At 42.6% G+C, this 15,481-nt stretch overlaps 1 protein-coding gene across 1 annotated transcript in view; it reads right to left on the minus strand.

The window, feature by feature from the left end:
- The window catches only part of LOC138976590 (beta-ureidopropionase-like), a 40,214-nt gene extending 24,743 nt beyond the window's left edge, over window positions 1-15,471 (minus strand). Inside the window, exons 1-11 of the mRNA XM_070349441.1 lie at window positions 15,350-15,471; window positions 14,418-14,589; window positions 12,691-12,778; window positions 11,070-11,164; window positions 9,041-9,125; window positions 7,802-7,878; window positions 7,301-7,355; window positions 6,013-6,127; window positions 4,208-4,289; window positions 3,351-3,393; window positions 1,516-1,542 (exon numbers count right to left, since the gene is read on the minus strand). Of these exons, the coding sequence (XP_070205542.1) occupies window positions 1,516-1,542; window positions 3,351-3,393; window positions 4,208-4,289; window positions 6,013-6,127; window positions 7,301-7,355; window positions 7,802-7,878; window positions 9,041-9,125; window positions 11,070-11,164; window positions 12,691-12,778; window positions 14,418-14,589; window positions 15,350-15,450 (940 nt within the window). The 5' untranslated portion in view covers window positions 15,451-15,471. The remainder of the gene's footprint in view (window positions 1-1,515; window positions 1,543-3,350; window positions 3,394-4,207; window positions 4,290-6,012; window positions 6,128-7,300; window positions 7,356-7,801; window positions 7,879-9,040; window positions 9,126-11,069; window positions 11,165-12,690; window positions 12,779-14,417; window positions 14,590-15,349) is intronic.
- Window positions 15,472-15,481: the final 10 nt, after the last annotated feature.

Consider the following 15,481-nt stretch of genomic DNA (forward strand, 5'->3'; position numbering starts at 1 on the left):
GTGTTTGTACTGTGTGTAAAAGCCTAACAGTATCTGTGATGGTTTACGGGAGGCTTACTATGCCTTTAAAGGCATATGTACGCGCTCCCGTGTTTACAAAGTGTAGTTTGCCCATAATCGATGTCAAACGCACCATAAGACCATGTAATGACGATATGTCGCCATGCGCGGACCATATACATGCATTACAGCTTGTTTTAGAGTCTCAAAAACTTTGGATGTAAACAAAGACGCGGAGTTATTTCCCTTGCGTCAACGCTACCTCTGTTGGCAAATCTATAAATAGGACGATCCAGATCAAAATGAAAATTAACATATCTCAACATTGAAGGGGTCCTAGACCACAATATTTTGCAGGGAACTTAATTTAGCATGTCTCCAACTGTTGGTAAAGCAATTAGCGTGTATAGTCATCGAGTACATATGGCTTTAAGTCCTCAAACAAATCTTAGAAAATCAAGGAGAGATGAGGGTACATTTTCAGACGCTATAAACAGAAAATCTTCCAAACATCATCACATAGGTGACACAGAGGCAGAACTAAAGAGGCGAGGCAACAGCTGGTTAGAGAGGAAGAGAAAAGCCCAGAGTGCAACAGAGAAACGCCGTCAATGGCTGGGGGGAGAGGTCCCAAGCAAGTGTCCATTGAGACACATACCAACAATCAACAGTCCACCTGCTTTCTGTGCAGAGCGTGTTTTTTCAGCTGAATCAATTTCACAACTGACACTATTGTGGCGACTGGCACGGTTGGCCTAGTGGTAAGGTGTCCGCCCCCTGATCGGGAGGTCGTGGGTTCGAACCCCGGCCGGGTCATACCTAAGACTTTAAAATTGGCAATCTAGTGGCTGCTCCGCCTGGCGTCTGGCATTATGGGGTTAGTGCTAGGACTGGTTGGTCCGGTGTCAGAATAATGTGACTGGGTGAGACATGAAGCCTGTGCTGCGACTTCTGTCTTGTGTGTGGCGCACGTTATATGTCAAAGCAGCACCGCCCTGGTATGGCCCTTTGTGGTCGGCTGGGCGTTAAGCAAACAAACAAACAAACTATTGTGGCGATCTGCAAAATTGAATACAGTGGCGTACTTAAAAGACTAATGCTTTGTTCCAACTGCCTTCCTATTCTCTCCCTTCCCCCACCACCACCGCCTTTCCGTCCTTGCACAAAAAACTCCTGCTAAACTGAGAACTGAATGATTTAAATAATATCCATTATAGATCTAATAAACAAGACTCAACTGCATGAAAACGCAGTTGTTCAACATTCACATGAACAAAATCACACATTTTGACAGTTGAATATGCAAACTCTGTTCTCTTTGTTTATGTGTGTGTGTGTGTGTGTGTGTGTATGTTTGTTTGTGTGTGTGTGTGCGTGCGTGTGTGTGTGTGTATGTGTGTATTTCTGTGTGTGTGTGTGTGTGTGTGTGCGTGTGTGTGTGTGTCTGTCTGTCTGTCTGTCTGTGTTTGTGAGTGCCTATCTATTGTACACATTTTAATGACATAAAGCACTTACCATAAAAATGCCCAAAGTCCTTGTGTGCTGAAAAACAATTCACAAACATTTGTTATGACACAGTTACCAAGCTACTAAAGTCGACTGCAAGCATACTGTAATTAACATTCAGCACATACAGTGTCTTCATGTTCCCCCTCCCCCCCACTTAAAAGACCTAAAAAAAAATCGTGAAAAATCAAGTCTTAAAAAACAAGAGGTGAAGCCTTCAAGGCTCACGTAAGAAATCGACAAACAGTAACACAAACTCAATCACTCCGTCACACATACACACACACACACACACACACACACACACACAGTAAGCATAGGTGAAACTGTGCAAGAAAGCGAGACCCTGGATCTGCCAACTAGTCTCGGCCCGCTCACAATAACAATGACCGAGACTTTCAGTAATTCCTTTGCGTGACGTCTAACCCTCTTACGTCATAATGTGACGTCTTCAAATAGTTTCTATCACACACGTCAAACACTTTTGACCGAGACGTAATCTTCTTATGCGAGCTTTATCCATAGACTCGGAAATGTTAAAGTTTCTATCACACACACACACACACACACACACACACACACACACACACACACACACACACACACACACACACACACACACACACACACACGCACGCACGCACGCACGCACGCACAGACAGACAAAGTTTATCATCGCATAGGCTACACTTACGTGAGCCAAAAAGGGAGTCTTATAAAACTGGGGTATATTTACTGAGGTAATGAACAGAAAATTTAAGAAAACAGGGTCTTTGAAAAGAGACTCATTAGGGGGACAAGGGACTGAGACAAGGGAGATAACCACGTTGTGAGAACTGCTGAAACTAAAAGAGTAAACTGGCAGTCTCTCGTCTGTTTAAATTATAATTACTTGCATGCACAAATTAATGAGGAAAGGCGTGTAAGAAACAAACAAATAGCTTTAGAGTATTAGAAGAAAAAAAACATTGAAAAGGAAATGTGTTCTTGATATATACCGAGCAAAAAAAGAAACACGAAAAAATTCGTCATTGTTTGATTGACAAAATCTCCAACAATTATAGAGTTAGAATTATTAAACCACAAAAGTTTAATGAAGGCATGTTTGACCTTACTTTTGTGTGATTATTTTGATGCTGTGACTGTTTTAACACACGAGACAAGCAGGTTTATCGTTAAACACATAATGCGCGCTCGCAGCATGTACAAGTAGAGCAGGAGAAATCTGATGTGTGAGATGTGTTCACTAATGCATTAGCAATCAAAAGAGACCATGGCACGCTTGCTGCCAGTCTCACTTTTGAACCAGCCAGGATGCCAAGATTAACACCACCAAAATGCCAGGTCGATTTAAAGCTGGTGGTGATCCAGAAGCGCTGGCATGTGCTTTAAACGTGCATATTCCAACAGTTTATCACCTTCTGCAATGTTCTCGTGACATTGGAAGCACTGCAGTTATGCAACGCAGTGGATTTTTCCGCATTTCCCCAATAAGACAAGATCGCAATTTCCTGCCAAAACGTCTTCGACATCGATTCAATTCAGCCGCTGACACTACCAGGAACATCATTCGAAGCAACCAGTGTCCGATCAGTGGCCAGAGAGCGCGATGAAGGCTGACTGAGCGAGACCTCCAAAACTTGGTTAACGTTAAACCTACTTGTCCCGTGTATTAAAACAGTCGCAGCATCAAAATAATCATGCAACAGCTAGGTCAAACATGCCTTCATGAAAATTTTGTGGTTTGATAATTCTAATTCCATAATTGTTCGAGATTTTGTTAATCAAACATTGCAGAATTTTTTAGCGTTTCTTTTGTTGCTCTGTATACATTGAAATCTTACCTGGTTTTCCATCACCTGACGTAAATTCATTTTCAAAGTATTCCTGTCGACAAAGAAGATCCGATCACTGTCATGCATTTATTTATTTGTGTGTGTGATACACACACACACACACACACACACACAACCACACATATTCCCTTCTACAAATAAAACCTAACACTCATGGTGTTTAAACTTGCACCTAGCATTCATTAATGTTCTTAAAGAAATACATTCAAAGTTAACGGACATATCAAATGAAAAAAATACGACTCAGTGGAAAAGATGCACACAATTAGCTGATTAAAATACACATCAAAAATTGCATGAACTCTTTTTTATATTCTTTTTTACTTTCTCCCCTCCGCCTAACTCGCCCACCGACACACTCGCTTACGCCCACAAACCCCTCCCCACAAGCAAACGTGCGTGGTTCCAAAGGGAGAGCAGTGGATCCTCAAAAGCGTCAATAGATGTTTGACAATAACTCTGTCGTGTTAGTATTGGTTGTGGAAGAGTGAATACTCTTGTTTTATTGAAGCAAACTCTCCCACGTGACATTAGTGGGGTATTAATCAGTGACAAAATCTGCTGCCTGAAACTGGTAATGATCATCCTCAGAATGCACCAGATTGCACCATTTTGCATCCTTTTTTTCAACATTTTCCGGCTCGGTCTAAATCATGTGGACACGGAGCCCGTGTGGAAAGTTTGCCTCACCAACAGCAAGAGTATTCACTCTTACACAACCAACACAAACCCAACAGAGTTAGTTCTGAACATTTTTTATTATGATGCAAAGCAATGCTAAGGATAACAAAAATCCATTGCAAACAAAATCTTCACACTGAAAAGGAAACAACGGCAAACCTTACCGTGCCGACTCGGTTGATAGCGACAGTGAAGTAGGTGTTTGCTATGGCAGCACAGCGCGCTTCAATTGGCCAGAATGACTCGCTGGAAAAAAAAAATCTGTTAGGATTAACTGACTATTGGTTTTAACAGTGTTTATTCAAATACATGTTTACAAGCCCATCGAATTTATCATACAACAAAGGATTACGACAAGATTAGAACTTACAAATGAATCGACTATTCTGGTGGATACAAAGTTAACTTGTATAATATGCTCACGCTACATAATCACGGAGTAATTTCAGTTACATTTTGAGCAAGCTTGAATTAATTATATACCAACTGTCAACAAAGCAGAATTCTGTTTTTATTTGCACTTGTCTGTTGCATATCTTGTGCATTCATTTTGAAGTCAGATAGGTTGAGGTGCTTGTGAATACGTCATTTTCCCCGAGTACGCAGTAGGAGGGTCCAGCAGACTTTAATTGTGTGTCTGTGTGTGTGTGTGTGTGTGTGTGTGTCTGTCTGTCTCGACTTAACGGCTTATTGCTGGGAAACTACTGGGCGCAGTTCGTTCAAAAGTTGATACACTAACTTGATAATAGGTCCGATTGATCGTATTAAAACTTCATGTTACCTGGGACCTAAATGCGAAATAAATCACAAAAGCCACTCTTAACGGTGGGAGTTTTTGCGGTGGGAGGCTGGTCGCTTTGCGAACAGCCTGAACTAAAGGGGAGACTTGAGCGGCGAACACGTCACGCAGTGATGAGAAAAGCATGATTTCAGTGCAAGCCAGACAACGGGTGGGGAAATGGTCTCGGCAAAGAAATTACAATGCAGGGTTTGGTCTCGGTGAAAGAGAGACAGAGAGCACGAGAGAGTCTATGGCCAAAGTGATCCGGTTTCGATTCCCGGCATGGGCGGTCACATTTTTTTTTTTTTTTTTTTAATTCTTGTTTACTATTGTTTATTATGAACGTTTTAATGTTTTATTTTACTGTAATAATTTTTTTAATTGTGTAAAATAAAAAAAAAAATTTTTTTTTTTTTTTTTAAATCCACGTGCACAAGACAAAAACTTTCATACTGGGGGAGCGAGCCAGTCTGAAGAGTACTCAGGTCCAGCGCCAGCGTTTTTTATATTTTCATTAAATGTTCCATCTATCAACCTATTTTGTTATTTGATTCTAGATTTAGGGATGTCAGTCACCTACAGTGGAACCTCCCTCATAAGACCAGTGACAGTCGGAGAAAATTAGGGTTCAAAAAGGATGGAGTCTTCTTCTTCTTTAATTCTTCTTTGTTCATGGGCTTAGACACCCACGTTCACTCATGTTTTTAGCACGAGTGGATTTTTACGTGTATGACCGTTTTTACCCCGCCATTCAGGCAGCATACGCCGATTTCGGGGGAGGCATGCTGGGTATTTTCGTGTTTCTATAACCCACTGAACTCTGACATGGATTACAGGATCTTTTCCGTGCGCACTTGGTCTTGTGCTTGCGTGTACAAACGAAGGGGGTTAAGTCTCGAGCAGGTCTGCACATAAGTTGACCTGGGAGATCGAAAAAATCTCCACTCTTAACCCACCAGGCGGCAGCGACCGGGATTCGACCTCACGACCTCCCGATTAGGAGGCCGACGTCTTAACCACCACGCCACTGCGCCCGTCGGATGGAGTCTTAAAATGGGGGTTAATTTACTACAGAGATTATGAGCAGATACTCTGAGAAAACAAGGTCTTAAAAGGGAGGAGTCTTAAGTCAGGGGTCTAAAAAGGGGGGGGGTTCTACTGAATCTGTTTTTGTAGCCTCTACAGTACCTGAGTGTTGCCACGGTCGCCGATGGGTTAAAGACAATTTCTGCACCGTTCACCCCATACATTGTCCAGTTTAGCGGGTGATGGCGACCATAGCAAATGTTGATTCCAATCTTTCCTGCACACAAACATTCTCTATCTATGTATTTCTCATATAAATTATACATAAAAAATATTGTGTTGTAATACATTATTCTGAATCTAAAAAAGGAGCTGTTGAATGCTCTTACACGCAAACATCCTCAATTTATATATTTATCATATAAATAATACATTAAAAAAAAATGTATTGTGCTGCTGAGTGCAAGCTGTGTGTTTCAGAAACTAACACTGGCAAGAAAATCTGAGATGCATTAAGAAAAAACAAACATGTACGCCATCCCACAAAAATGATCAAAACCGAGAGAAGAACAGAAAGAGTTACTGGCTTTTCATTCAAAATAAGAGAGTTCTGTAGCTAAGCTAATGTATTCTAGAATGAAAAAACCAAGAGCGCAACTTGTCTAATTTGTATTTACTATTTTTAGCATGGACGATTAACAGCTCACAGAACATTTGTTTATCAGAATCACAGAAACACTACATAGTTATCCCCCTTTACAAAACCACTGCCTGCATTTTTTAAGTTTTATTTTTATTTCATTTTAATTCTGTTCAAATATTTCCCACACAAAAAAGGGGGGGGGGCCTAGTGTCTTAAAGGGGGGTTCCACGTACTGTATCACTTTGAAGACTGGGTGGCCGAGTGGTAACGCACTTGCGCTCGGAAGCGAGAGGTTGCGAGTTCGACCCTGGGTCAGGGCGTTAGCAATTTTCTCCCCCCTTTACTAACCTAGGTGGTGGGTTCAAGTGCTAGTCTTTCGGATGAGACGAAAAACCGAGGTCCCTTCGTGTACACTACATTGGGGTGTGCACGTTAAAGATCCCACGATTGACAAAAGGGTCTTTCCTGGCAAAATTGTATAGGCATAGATAAAAATGTCCACCAAAATACCCGTGTGACTTGGAATAATAGGCCGTGAAAAGTAGGATATGCGCCGAAATGGCTGCGATCTGCTGGCCGGTGTGAATGCGTGATGTATTGTGTAAAAAAACAAAATTCCATCTCACACCGTGACACGGCATAAATAAATCCCTGCGCCTTGAATATGTGGGCGATATAAATTGCATAAAATAAATCCCTGCGCTTAGAACTGTACCCACGGAATACGCGCGATATAAGCCTCATATTGATTGATTGATTGAAGATAAAAATAATTGTTTTTGAGATGACAAAATATGATTCACTCACCAAACTGTGTCTGAAAAACTCGGTGCCCAGTGTCACCCTCCATGTAATATGTGGACTGCAAACACACCCAAGCAACAAATGGGACTTCATACGTTAGCGTAGCATAAACTAAAATCACTCGTTTTCTTTCAAAAACTTGCCTCACCAGCATCATTAAAAAAAAATTAAATTAATTAAAATAAAGTCAACTGGTTCATTGGTTCAAAAGATGTAAGCAGCTGAAGATTGAAAGACAGATTTGGTGGGGTTGGTTTTACATGTAAAATACTTCAATAAAAACGGATGGGGTTGAAAGTGTTCGTTGATGCGACCTTTAGTTTTTTTTAAATTGACAGTTTTTTCTTTCTACCCTGTACTGTGCATCAACACGTTCCCTGTTAAAGTCAAGGGCCCGACAGCATTTTGTTTGCTGAGAACGGACTGCATGCACACGCTGCAGTTATCTTCACTGCAGACTAAACCAAAGTTATACGACTAAAAGCTGTAACTTAAACTACTAACCTCATTGAAGTCTGCGGTTCTGGGGATGTGGTTTTTGCGGGATTTTCCCAGCACAGTTCCAGTGTTAGAAATCACCACTGAAAAGTACAAATGTTACTTTTTTTATGTGCAGTCAAACATGTCCTAGCGACATCCTTTCGTTAACAATTATCTTCCCATTACAACCACCACAAAGAATCCCGGATGAGGATTTTTCCCCCTGTATAATTCACCTTTCCATAGTAACCATCTGTCGATAACCTTCTTCTTCTTCTTCTACGTTCGTGGGCTGAAACTCCCACGTACACTCCTGTTTTTTGCACGAGTGGAATTTTACGTGTATGACCGTTTTTACCCCGCCATTTAGGCAGCCATACGCCGCTTTCGGAGGAAGCATGCTGGGTATTTTCGTGTTTTTATAACCCACCGAACTCTGACATGGATTACAGGATCTTTTCCGTGCGCACTTGGTCTTGTGCTTGCGTGTACACATAAGTTGACCTGGGAGATCGGAAAAATCTCCACACTTAACCCACCAGGCAGCCGCGACCGGGATTCGAACCTTCGACCTTCCGATTAAGAGGCCGACGTCTTACCACCCCGCCACAGCGCCCGTCGTCGATAACAACCACTTGTGGTCGTCTCTTGGGAGGTTGTTATGGACAGGATCGACTGTACACACAAGTCGTCAAGGAAAATCTAGCTTTACCTTTAATCAAGTTTTTACATAATTGCTCAGGAATTATGAATTCTGAGATAAAGCTGGTGTAACACTATTTTCTGCATGCTGAAAGTAAGTCAATTGTGATTCAAGAAACAAATCAATTAAGAAAAAGACAGAAAAAAAAGAAAAAAAATTCACAGCTAACCAGTCAGATATCTTTCATTTGGAGGAAACATCAGTCCATTTGATCAATCCAAGAACCATTTTGAGCCGAATAATTTCTTAGCAGCTAGATTTCTCCTCCTTCTTGATAACCAACAGCAGAAACAAATACAGCAATCCAAGTCTGCGTTCCCTTGCAAACTTCCCATGTAAAACCTGGGGGAGAGAAAAGAAAAAGATAGAAAGAGAGAGACATAGATAGACAGACAGAGATAGAGAGAAACAGACAGAGACAGACAGACAGAGAGAAACACAGAGAGGGAGAAAGAAAGACAGAGAGAGAAAAACAGACAGACAGAGAGAGAGAAAGACAAGCAGACAGAGAGAGGGAAAGAGAAAGAGAAACTACTGTAACCAATAGTAACAATACAAACCTGCTGTGTTGGCCAACACATCTCCATGCAGTTCATCGCGCTCCAATATAGAGGAGATAATCACCATGTTGTGCTCGCGAGCCATCTGCAAATGCAAAGTACATCTGTGCCAATGACTGTTGTACACTACATTGGGGTGTGCACATTAAAGATCCCACGATTGACAAAAGGGTCTTTCCTGGCAAAATTGTATAGGCATAGATAAAAATGTCCACCAAAATACCCGTGTGACTTGGAATAATAGGCTGTGAAAAGTAGGATATGCGCCGAAATGGCTGCGATCTGCTGGCCGATGTGAATGCGTGATGTATTGTGTAAAAAAAATTCCATCTCACACGGCATAAATAAATCCCTGCGCCTTGAATATGTGCGCGATTTAAATTGCATAAAATTAAAATTAAAAATAAAATAAAAATCCCTGCGCTTAGAACTGTACCCACGGAATACGCGCGATATAAGCCTCATATTGATTGATTGTTATTTGCCTACTTATCACATTGGTTGTTGTGCAACCTCCTTTCAAGACCCTTCAATTGAAGACCTCCTCTCTTTTGAAACTAACGTTTCCAGATTTCTGTTCATAACCTCTGTAAATTTACCTCCATTTTAAGACTCCCTTTTTTAAGACCTGATTTTCTCAGATATTTCAAGGTCTTAGAGGAGGGGGGGGGGGGGGGGGGTCCCACTGTACCATACACGTGGTTTTTTTCTCAATCCTTAGAAGTTTCACTGTGATTATACAGCTCAGATTATTTGACTACCGTACTTTCCGGGTGACAAGGCGCGACTTTTTTCCTCGAGTTCGACCCCTGCGTCTTGTATAACGAAGCGCCTAATCCGTGTATGAAATACGAAAAAAATCAAAGAGACCGCTTGAGTACCAGTCAAACAACTTGTGATAATGCATGTTTCAGCTACTAGGTACTGCTCTGCCTTTGATCTGGCCGCACACACAGATTTCCACTCTGTTAAACTCGGTCACTGACGGTCACTGACCCCGGTGCAGGAAGTGTTTCCTCTCTCAGATATGACAGGGGAACCACCTCTCATGGCAACAAGAAGAGCAAACGCTCGATCGAGTCACTTTCGCAGTTCTGAATATTATATGAGGCATCAGATGGACAGGAAGAAATTGCTATTCACAACACAATGAGTCACGTTCACATAAAATTTGAGCCCGGTCACTTTTATAGTTTCCGAGAAAAGCCCAACGTTAAGTTGTGTGTTGCCGAACAGAAAAGGCTAGTTATCTCCCTTGTTTTTCTGATAACGTTCGTAAAAGGCTACAGATGTAAATACTTTGATGTAAAGAATAATCCTACAAAGTTTCAATCACATCCGATGAACTTTGTCAAAGATATAAAATGTCTAATTTTTCCTTTGACGCTGACCTGTGACCTTGAAAAAGGTCAAAGGTCAACGAAACCATCGTTAAAGTGTAGAGGTCATTGGAGGTCACGACTAAACAAAATATGAGCCCGATCGCTTTGATAGTTTCCGAGAAAAGTCCAACGTTAAGGTGGTGTCTACGGCCGGCCGGCCGGACGGCCGGCCGGACAGACTAACGCTGACCGATTACATAGAGTCACTTTTTCTCAAGTGACTCAAAAACTGGGTCATTTTGGTGCGCCCTATCGGCCCCCTGCGTCCAATGGGTGACTGGATTACATTTTTTTTTAAAAAGAAGGGGGTGCGTCTTGTATAACGAAGCGCCTTGTCACCCGGAAAGTACGGTACCTTTCTAAAACATTGGTGAAAATGTCAAAAACGTTTTGGGCTTTCAACATTTCTGTGGGCTAGTAAATTTCACAAACTAACAGATTAATGGATTTTTGTTTTTACCTTCTGCATACCCCTGTAACCATTTGACAATTCTTTTTCTGCTATTGTGAAATTAAAATCAGTAAATTAGCAAACATTATATTCACAAATAGCCGATGTCGGCTCCTGTGATGAAATCCCCACGAACTACACCCAGATGCAGATCCACAAAATATTAATTGTGGCAAGTTGACAATGTGCAACATACCCCCTGAAGTAGTTTGGTTGTGGGACCGTCCTCCGCTGACTCAGCGAACTGACACCAGGGGAACTTCTCACGGGTGCAAAACGCAAACGGCATGGCTGGAAAAGATCAAAAGTAAACTGTTTAACATACTTGCACCTCTCCTACAAGTTGTTTTTTTCCACACCGAGTAATGAAAAAAGTTCCATTTAAACTAAGAAGTATAAACATGCATGCAGGTTTTTGTGTACAGCTGAAGAAAGTGTCCTTCATTCTTGCACTCCTCCCTACACACAAAACATTCAGGTACAATCTGCTACCAACTTTCCCCCCAAAGTTTCCATAATATTTGGCTTGTATCCTTTTGGAATTTATTGTCCGAAAAAAAAAGTTAAAGGAACATGCACGCTGATGCGCTGTAATGCCTTACCATAAATTATGGAACAGGTACAGGGGAACCTCCCTTAAAGCCTTGCTTTTTTCAGATTTTTGTTCATAACATCTGTAAATTTAACTTCAATTTCTTCTTCTTCTTCTGCGTTCGTGGGCTGAAACTCCCATGTACACTCGTGTTTTTTGCACGAGTGGAATTTTACGTGTATGACCGTTTTTTCCCCCGCCATTTAGGCAGTCATACGCCGTTTTCGGAGGAAGCATGCTGGATATTTTCGTGTTTCTATAACCCACCGAACTCTGACATGGATTACAGGATCTTTTTCGTGCGCACTTGGTCTTGTGCTTGCGTGTACACACGGGGGTGTTCGGACACCGAGGAGAGTCTGCACACAAAGTTGACTCTGAGAAATAAATCTCTCGCCGAACATGGGGACGAACTCACGCTGACAGCGGCCAACTGGATACAAATCCAGCACGCTACCGACTGAGCTACATCCCCGCCCTAACTTCAATTTAAGACTCCCTATACCTTGTAAGACATGATTTTCTCAGATTTGTGGAGGGATTTAAAGGGGGGGTGCCACTGTCTGGGTGGCCGAGTGGTAACGCACTTGGAAGAGGAAGAGAAAAGCCCAGAGTGCAACAGAGAAACGCCGTCAATGGCTGGGGGCAAAGGTCCCAAGCAAGTGTCCATTGGGACACATACCACTGGGTGGCCGAGTGGTAACGCACTTGCGCTCGGAAGCGAGAGGTTGCGAGTTCGACCCTGGGTCAGGGCGTTAGCAATTTTCTCCCCCCTTTCCTAACCTGGGTGGTGGGTTCAAGTGCTAGTCTTTCGGATGAGACGAAAAAACCGAGGTCCCTTCGTGTACACTACATTGGGGTGTGCACGTTAAAAGATCCCACGATTGACAAAAGGGTCTTTCCTGGCAAAAGTGTATAGGCATAGATAAAAAATGTCCACCAAAATATCCGTGTAACTTGGAATAATAGGCCGTGAAAAGTAGGATATGCGCCGAAATGGCTGCGATCTGCTGGCCGATGTGAATGCGTGATGTATTGTGTAAACAAATTCCACCTCACACGGCATAAATAAATCCCTGCGCCTTGAATTCGTGTGTTGAGATATGTGCGCGATATAAATTGCATAAAAATAAAAATAAAATAAATAAATCCCTGCGCTTAGAACTGTACCCACGGAATACGCGCGATATAAGCTTCATATTGATTGAGTGATTGATTGACTTACTCCATGCTTCCTGGAAACACAGAATGTTGACTCCACACAAGGCGGCCGCCTCTGTCATCTCTCCGATCCTCTTGTGCAAAGCCTCCCGCTGCACAATTACAGTGTTAAACTATTAGGTATAGGCAGGAGGGACAAAGAGAAAGCCTCACGGCCATGATGATGATGATTAATTGAATGGTTGATTAGTTGGTTGACCGTTTGCTTGTTTTACTGAAGAATAACATATTTATTAACTACTGGGTTATTCAGCATTAAACTGTTAGGGCTACACTGCTTACTCATTTAGCCATGTCTCTTGATTCAAAACTTTTCATGTCCAAAGTTCTTCAGCTCAACTGTAAAAAAACCATTTTCAATGTCCGTGAACCCAGAGACATTTGCCTGCCTTTTGACAAACGGAGACAAGTCTTTCTCTGTTCAAAGATTTTTGGGAAAAAAAGGTGTAAAAGCTATGTGAGAACACTCCAAACACAATCTAAAATGAGCAAACCACGAAGAAAACAATTACTTAATAAGTGTTGCATGTGCTGAGTAACTATGATGCGATTTACTTGTACATGTGCAGGGCTTACCACGGAAGGCCCCCCTAGAGGGTTTTGTTTGTTTGTTTGTTTAACGCCCAGCCGACCACGAAGGGCCATATCAGGGTGGTGCTGCTTTGACATATAACGTGCGCCACACACAAGACAGAAGTCGCAGCACAGGCTTCATGTCTCACCCAGTCACATTATTCTGACACCGGACCAACCAGTCCTAGCACTAACCCCATAATGCCAGACGCCAGGCGGAGCAGCCACTAGATTGCCAATTTTAAAGTCTTAGGTATGACCCGGCCGGGGTTCGAACCCACGACCTCCCGATCACGAGGCAGACGCCTTACCACTAGGGCACCCTGCCGGTCTCCCTCCTAGAGGGTCTCGGGACCCCCTCTTTCCATTTTTAGAGGGCCCATGGACCCCCCCCCCCCCCTCCAAGTGCAAAATTGTACAGGGACCCAAGGGGTCAAAAGCCTAAATGTCCCGCTGTTCTTATAAAACATTATAGTCACACATAGTTTATTGTGTACAATAGCGTAGAACTGCAGTCCGAAATAGAATCTGTGGTATGCACGATAAAGGAAATTTAGTGCGTCACAGGACCCGCTCTTTTAAAAGTAAATGCGTCCCGGGACCCCCTTCCATGCATTTCTAGTACGTGATTTTGGCTTCTAGTGCGTATAGGATGGGGATATAGCCCTGGGCAGGGATATAGCTCAGTTGGTAGCGCGCTGGATTTGTATTCAGTTGGCCGCTGTCAGCGTGAGTTCGATCCCAGGTTCGGCGGAAATTTATTTCACAGAGTCAACTTTGTGTGCAGACTCTCTTCGGTGTCCGAACCTCCCCCCGTGTACACTACATTGGGTGTGCACGTTAAAGATCCCACGATTGACAAAAGGGTCTTTCCTGGCAAAATTGCTTAGGCACAGTTAATAATTGTCTACCTATACCCGTGTGACTTGGAATAATAGGCCGTGAAAGGTAAATATGCGCCGAAATGGCTGCAATCTACTGGCCGTATAAAATTTCATCTCACACGGCATCACTGCAGAGCGCCTAGAACTGTACCCACGGAATATGCGCGATATAAGACTCATTGATTGATTGATTGATTGATTGATTGATTGATTGATAAGACGCATGGACACACACTTTGGGGAGCCCTGATGTGTTAACACTCCACGCACATACCTGTTCTTGTATAGGTGCTGATGTTGGTTCCACAATGCGATTCTGGATGGCTCCCACACGAATGACGCGAGGAGAGCGAGTGCTTTCCAATTTTGCGTCGAATCCATAGCCTTGCAGCTCAAAGTCTTTTTCCTTGGCTAGAACCTGGGCACTCGCAGGAATTTCAAGTTTTCTGATACAAGACAAAGAAAGTTGTTATGCATACTGGCCCTCCTGCTACAACATGAATACAGCACACCAAATTCCCCCATATAATTTCCTCCATGGGGCACCTTCTCTGCAGAGAGTGATATATCCCAAGTAACCCACCGACACAGGCATCTGTATAAGTTGACCTTTACCCCCTACATTTTTATTCTGGATAGGCAGCCGGTGGAGAATAGGTCAAGGGTCTGCCAAATCCGGCAAATGCAGTAGGCAGCCCAGAGATCCCGAAGAACCTCGATCCTTGCCCCATGTACTATATGTCATCACACAAAAATAGCAAAAGGGTGACGATTTTCGGCAATATTTATACAGTTTACAGATGTAGGGCTCATTGCTTAATAAAGGATCATGGAGAAACTGATGGGTAGCCTCGTCAGGAGACAACCATTAAAACCATGCCTACAGCTGAGTTGTATAAAATATGATACGCCCACTGTGTTCAGACGTTTACGCTCAAATGCATGTGTACACTCTGCATAATCACTGCATTGCTGTGCCGTTGTCACTGACTTCAGTACAAATGAAATCAGGTAATTATGACCTATAAGTATTCCAGTACTGTACAACATATGTATACTACAATCATGCAATGTGGGCACTGGAATTGAAACTAGGACACGGGACGGTCGTCTGCTACAACATAGACATATAGTTCCACAATGCAATGCCAACATCTTAAATAAACGAGAAAAAGAAAAGGCAAGCATTTCAGATTAAAAGCATACCTCAATTCCTTCCCATACAGCAGTCGTTTCACGGTCGCTAGTTCTTCAGGGGGAATATATTTGTCCAGGATTTGCTCAACATTCTCAACCTGACCTGCCATCTTTTCGGCTATGACCTTCAAAGGTCTGGGT

Source organism: Littorina saxatilis, linkage group LG9 (genome assembly GCF_037325665.1).
Source record: "Littorina saxatilis isolate snail1 linkage group LG9, US_GU_Lsax_2.0, whole genome shotgun sequence".
Lineage (NCBI taxonomy): Eukaryota > Metazoa > Mollusca > Gastropoda > Littorinimorpha > Littorinidae > Littorina > Littorina saxatilis.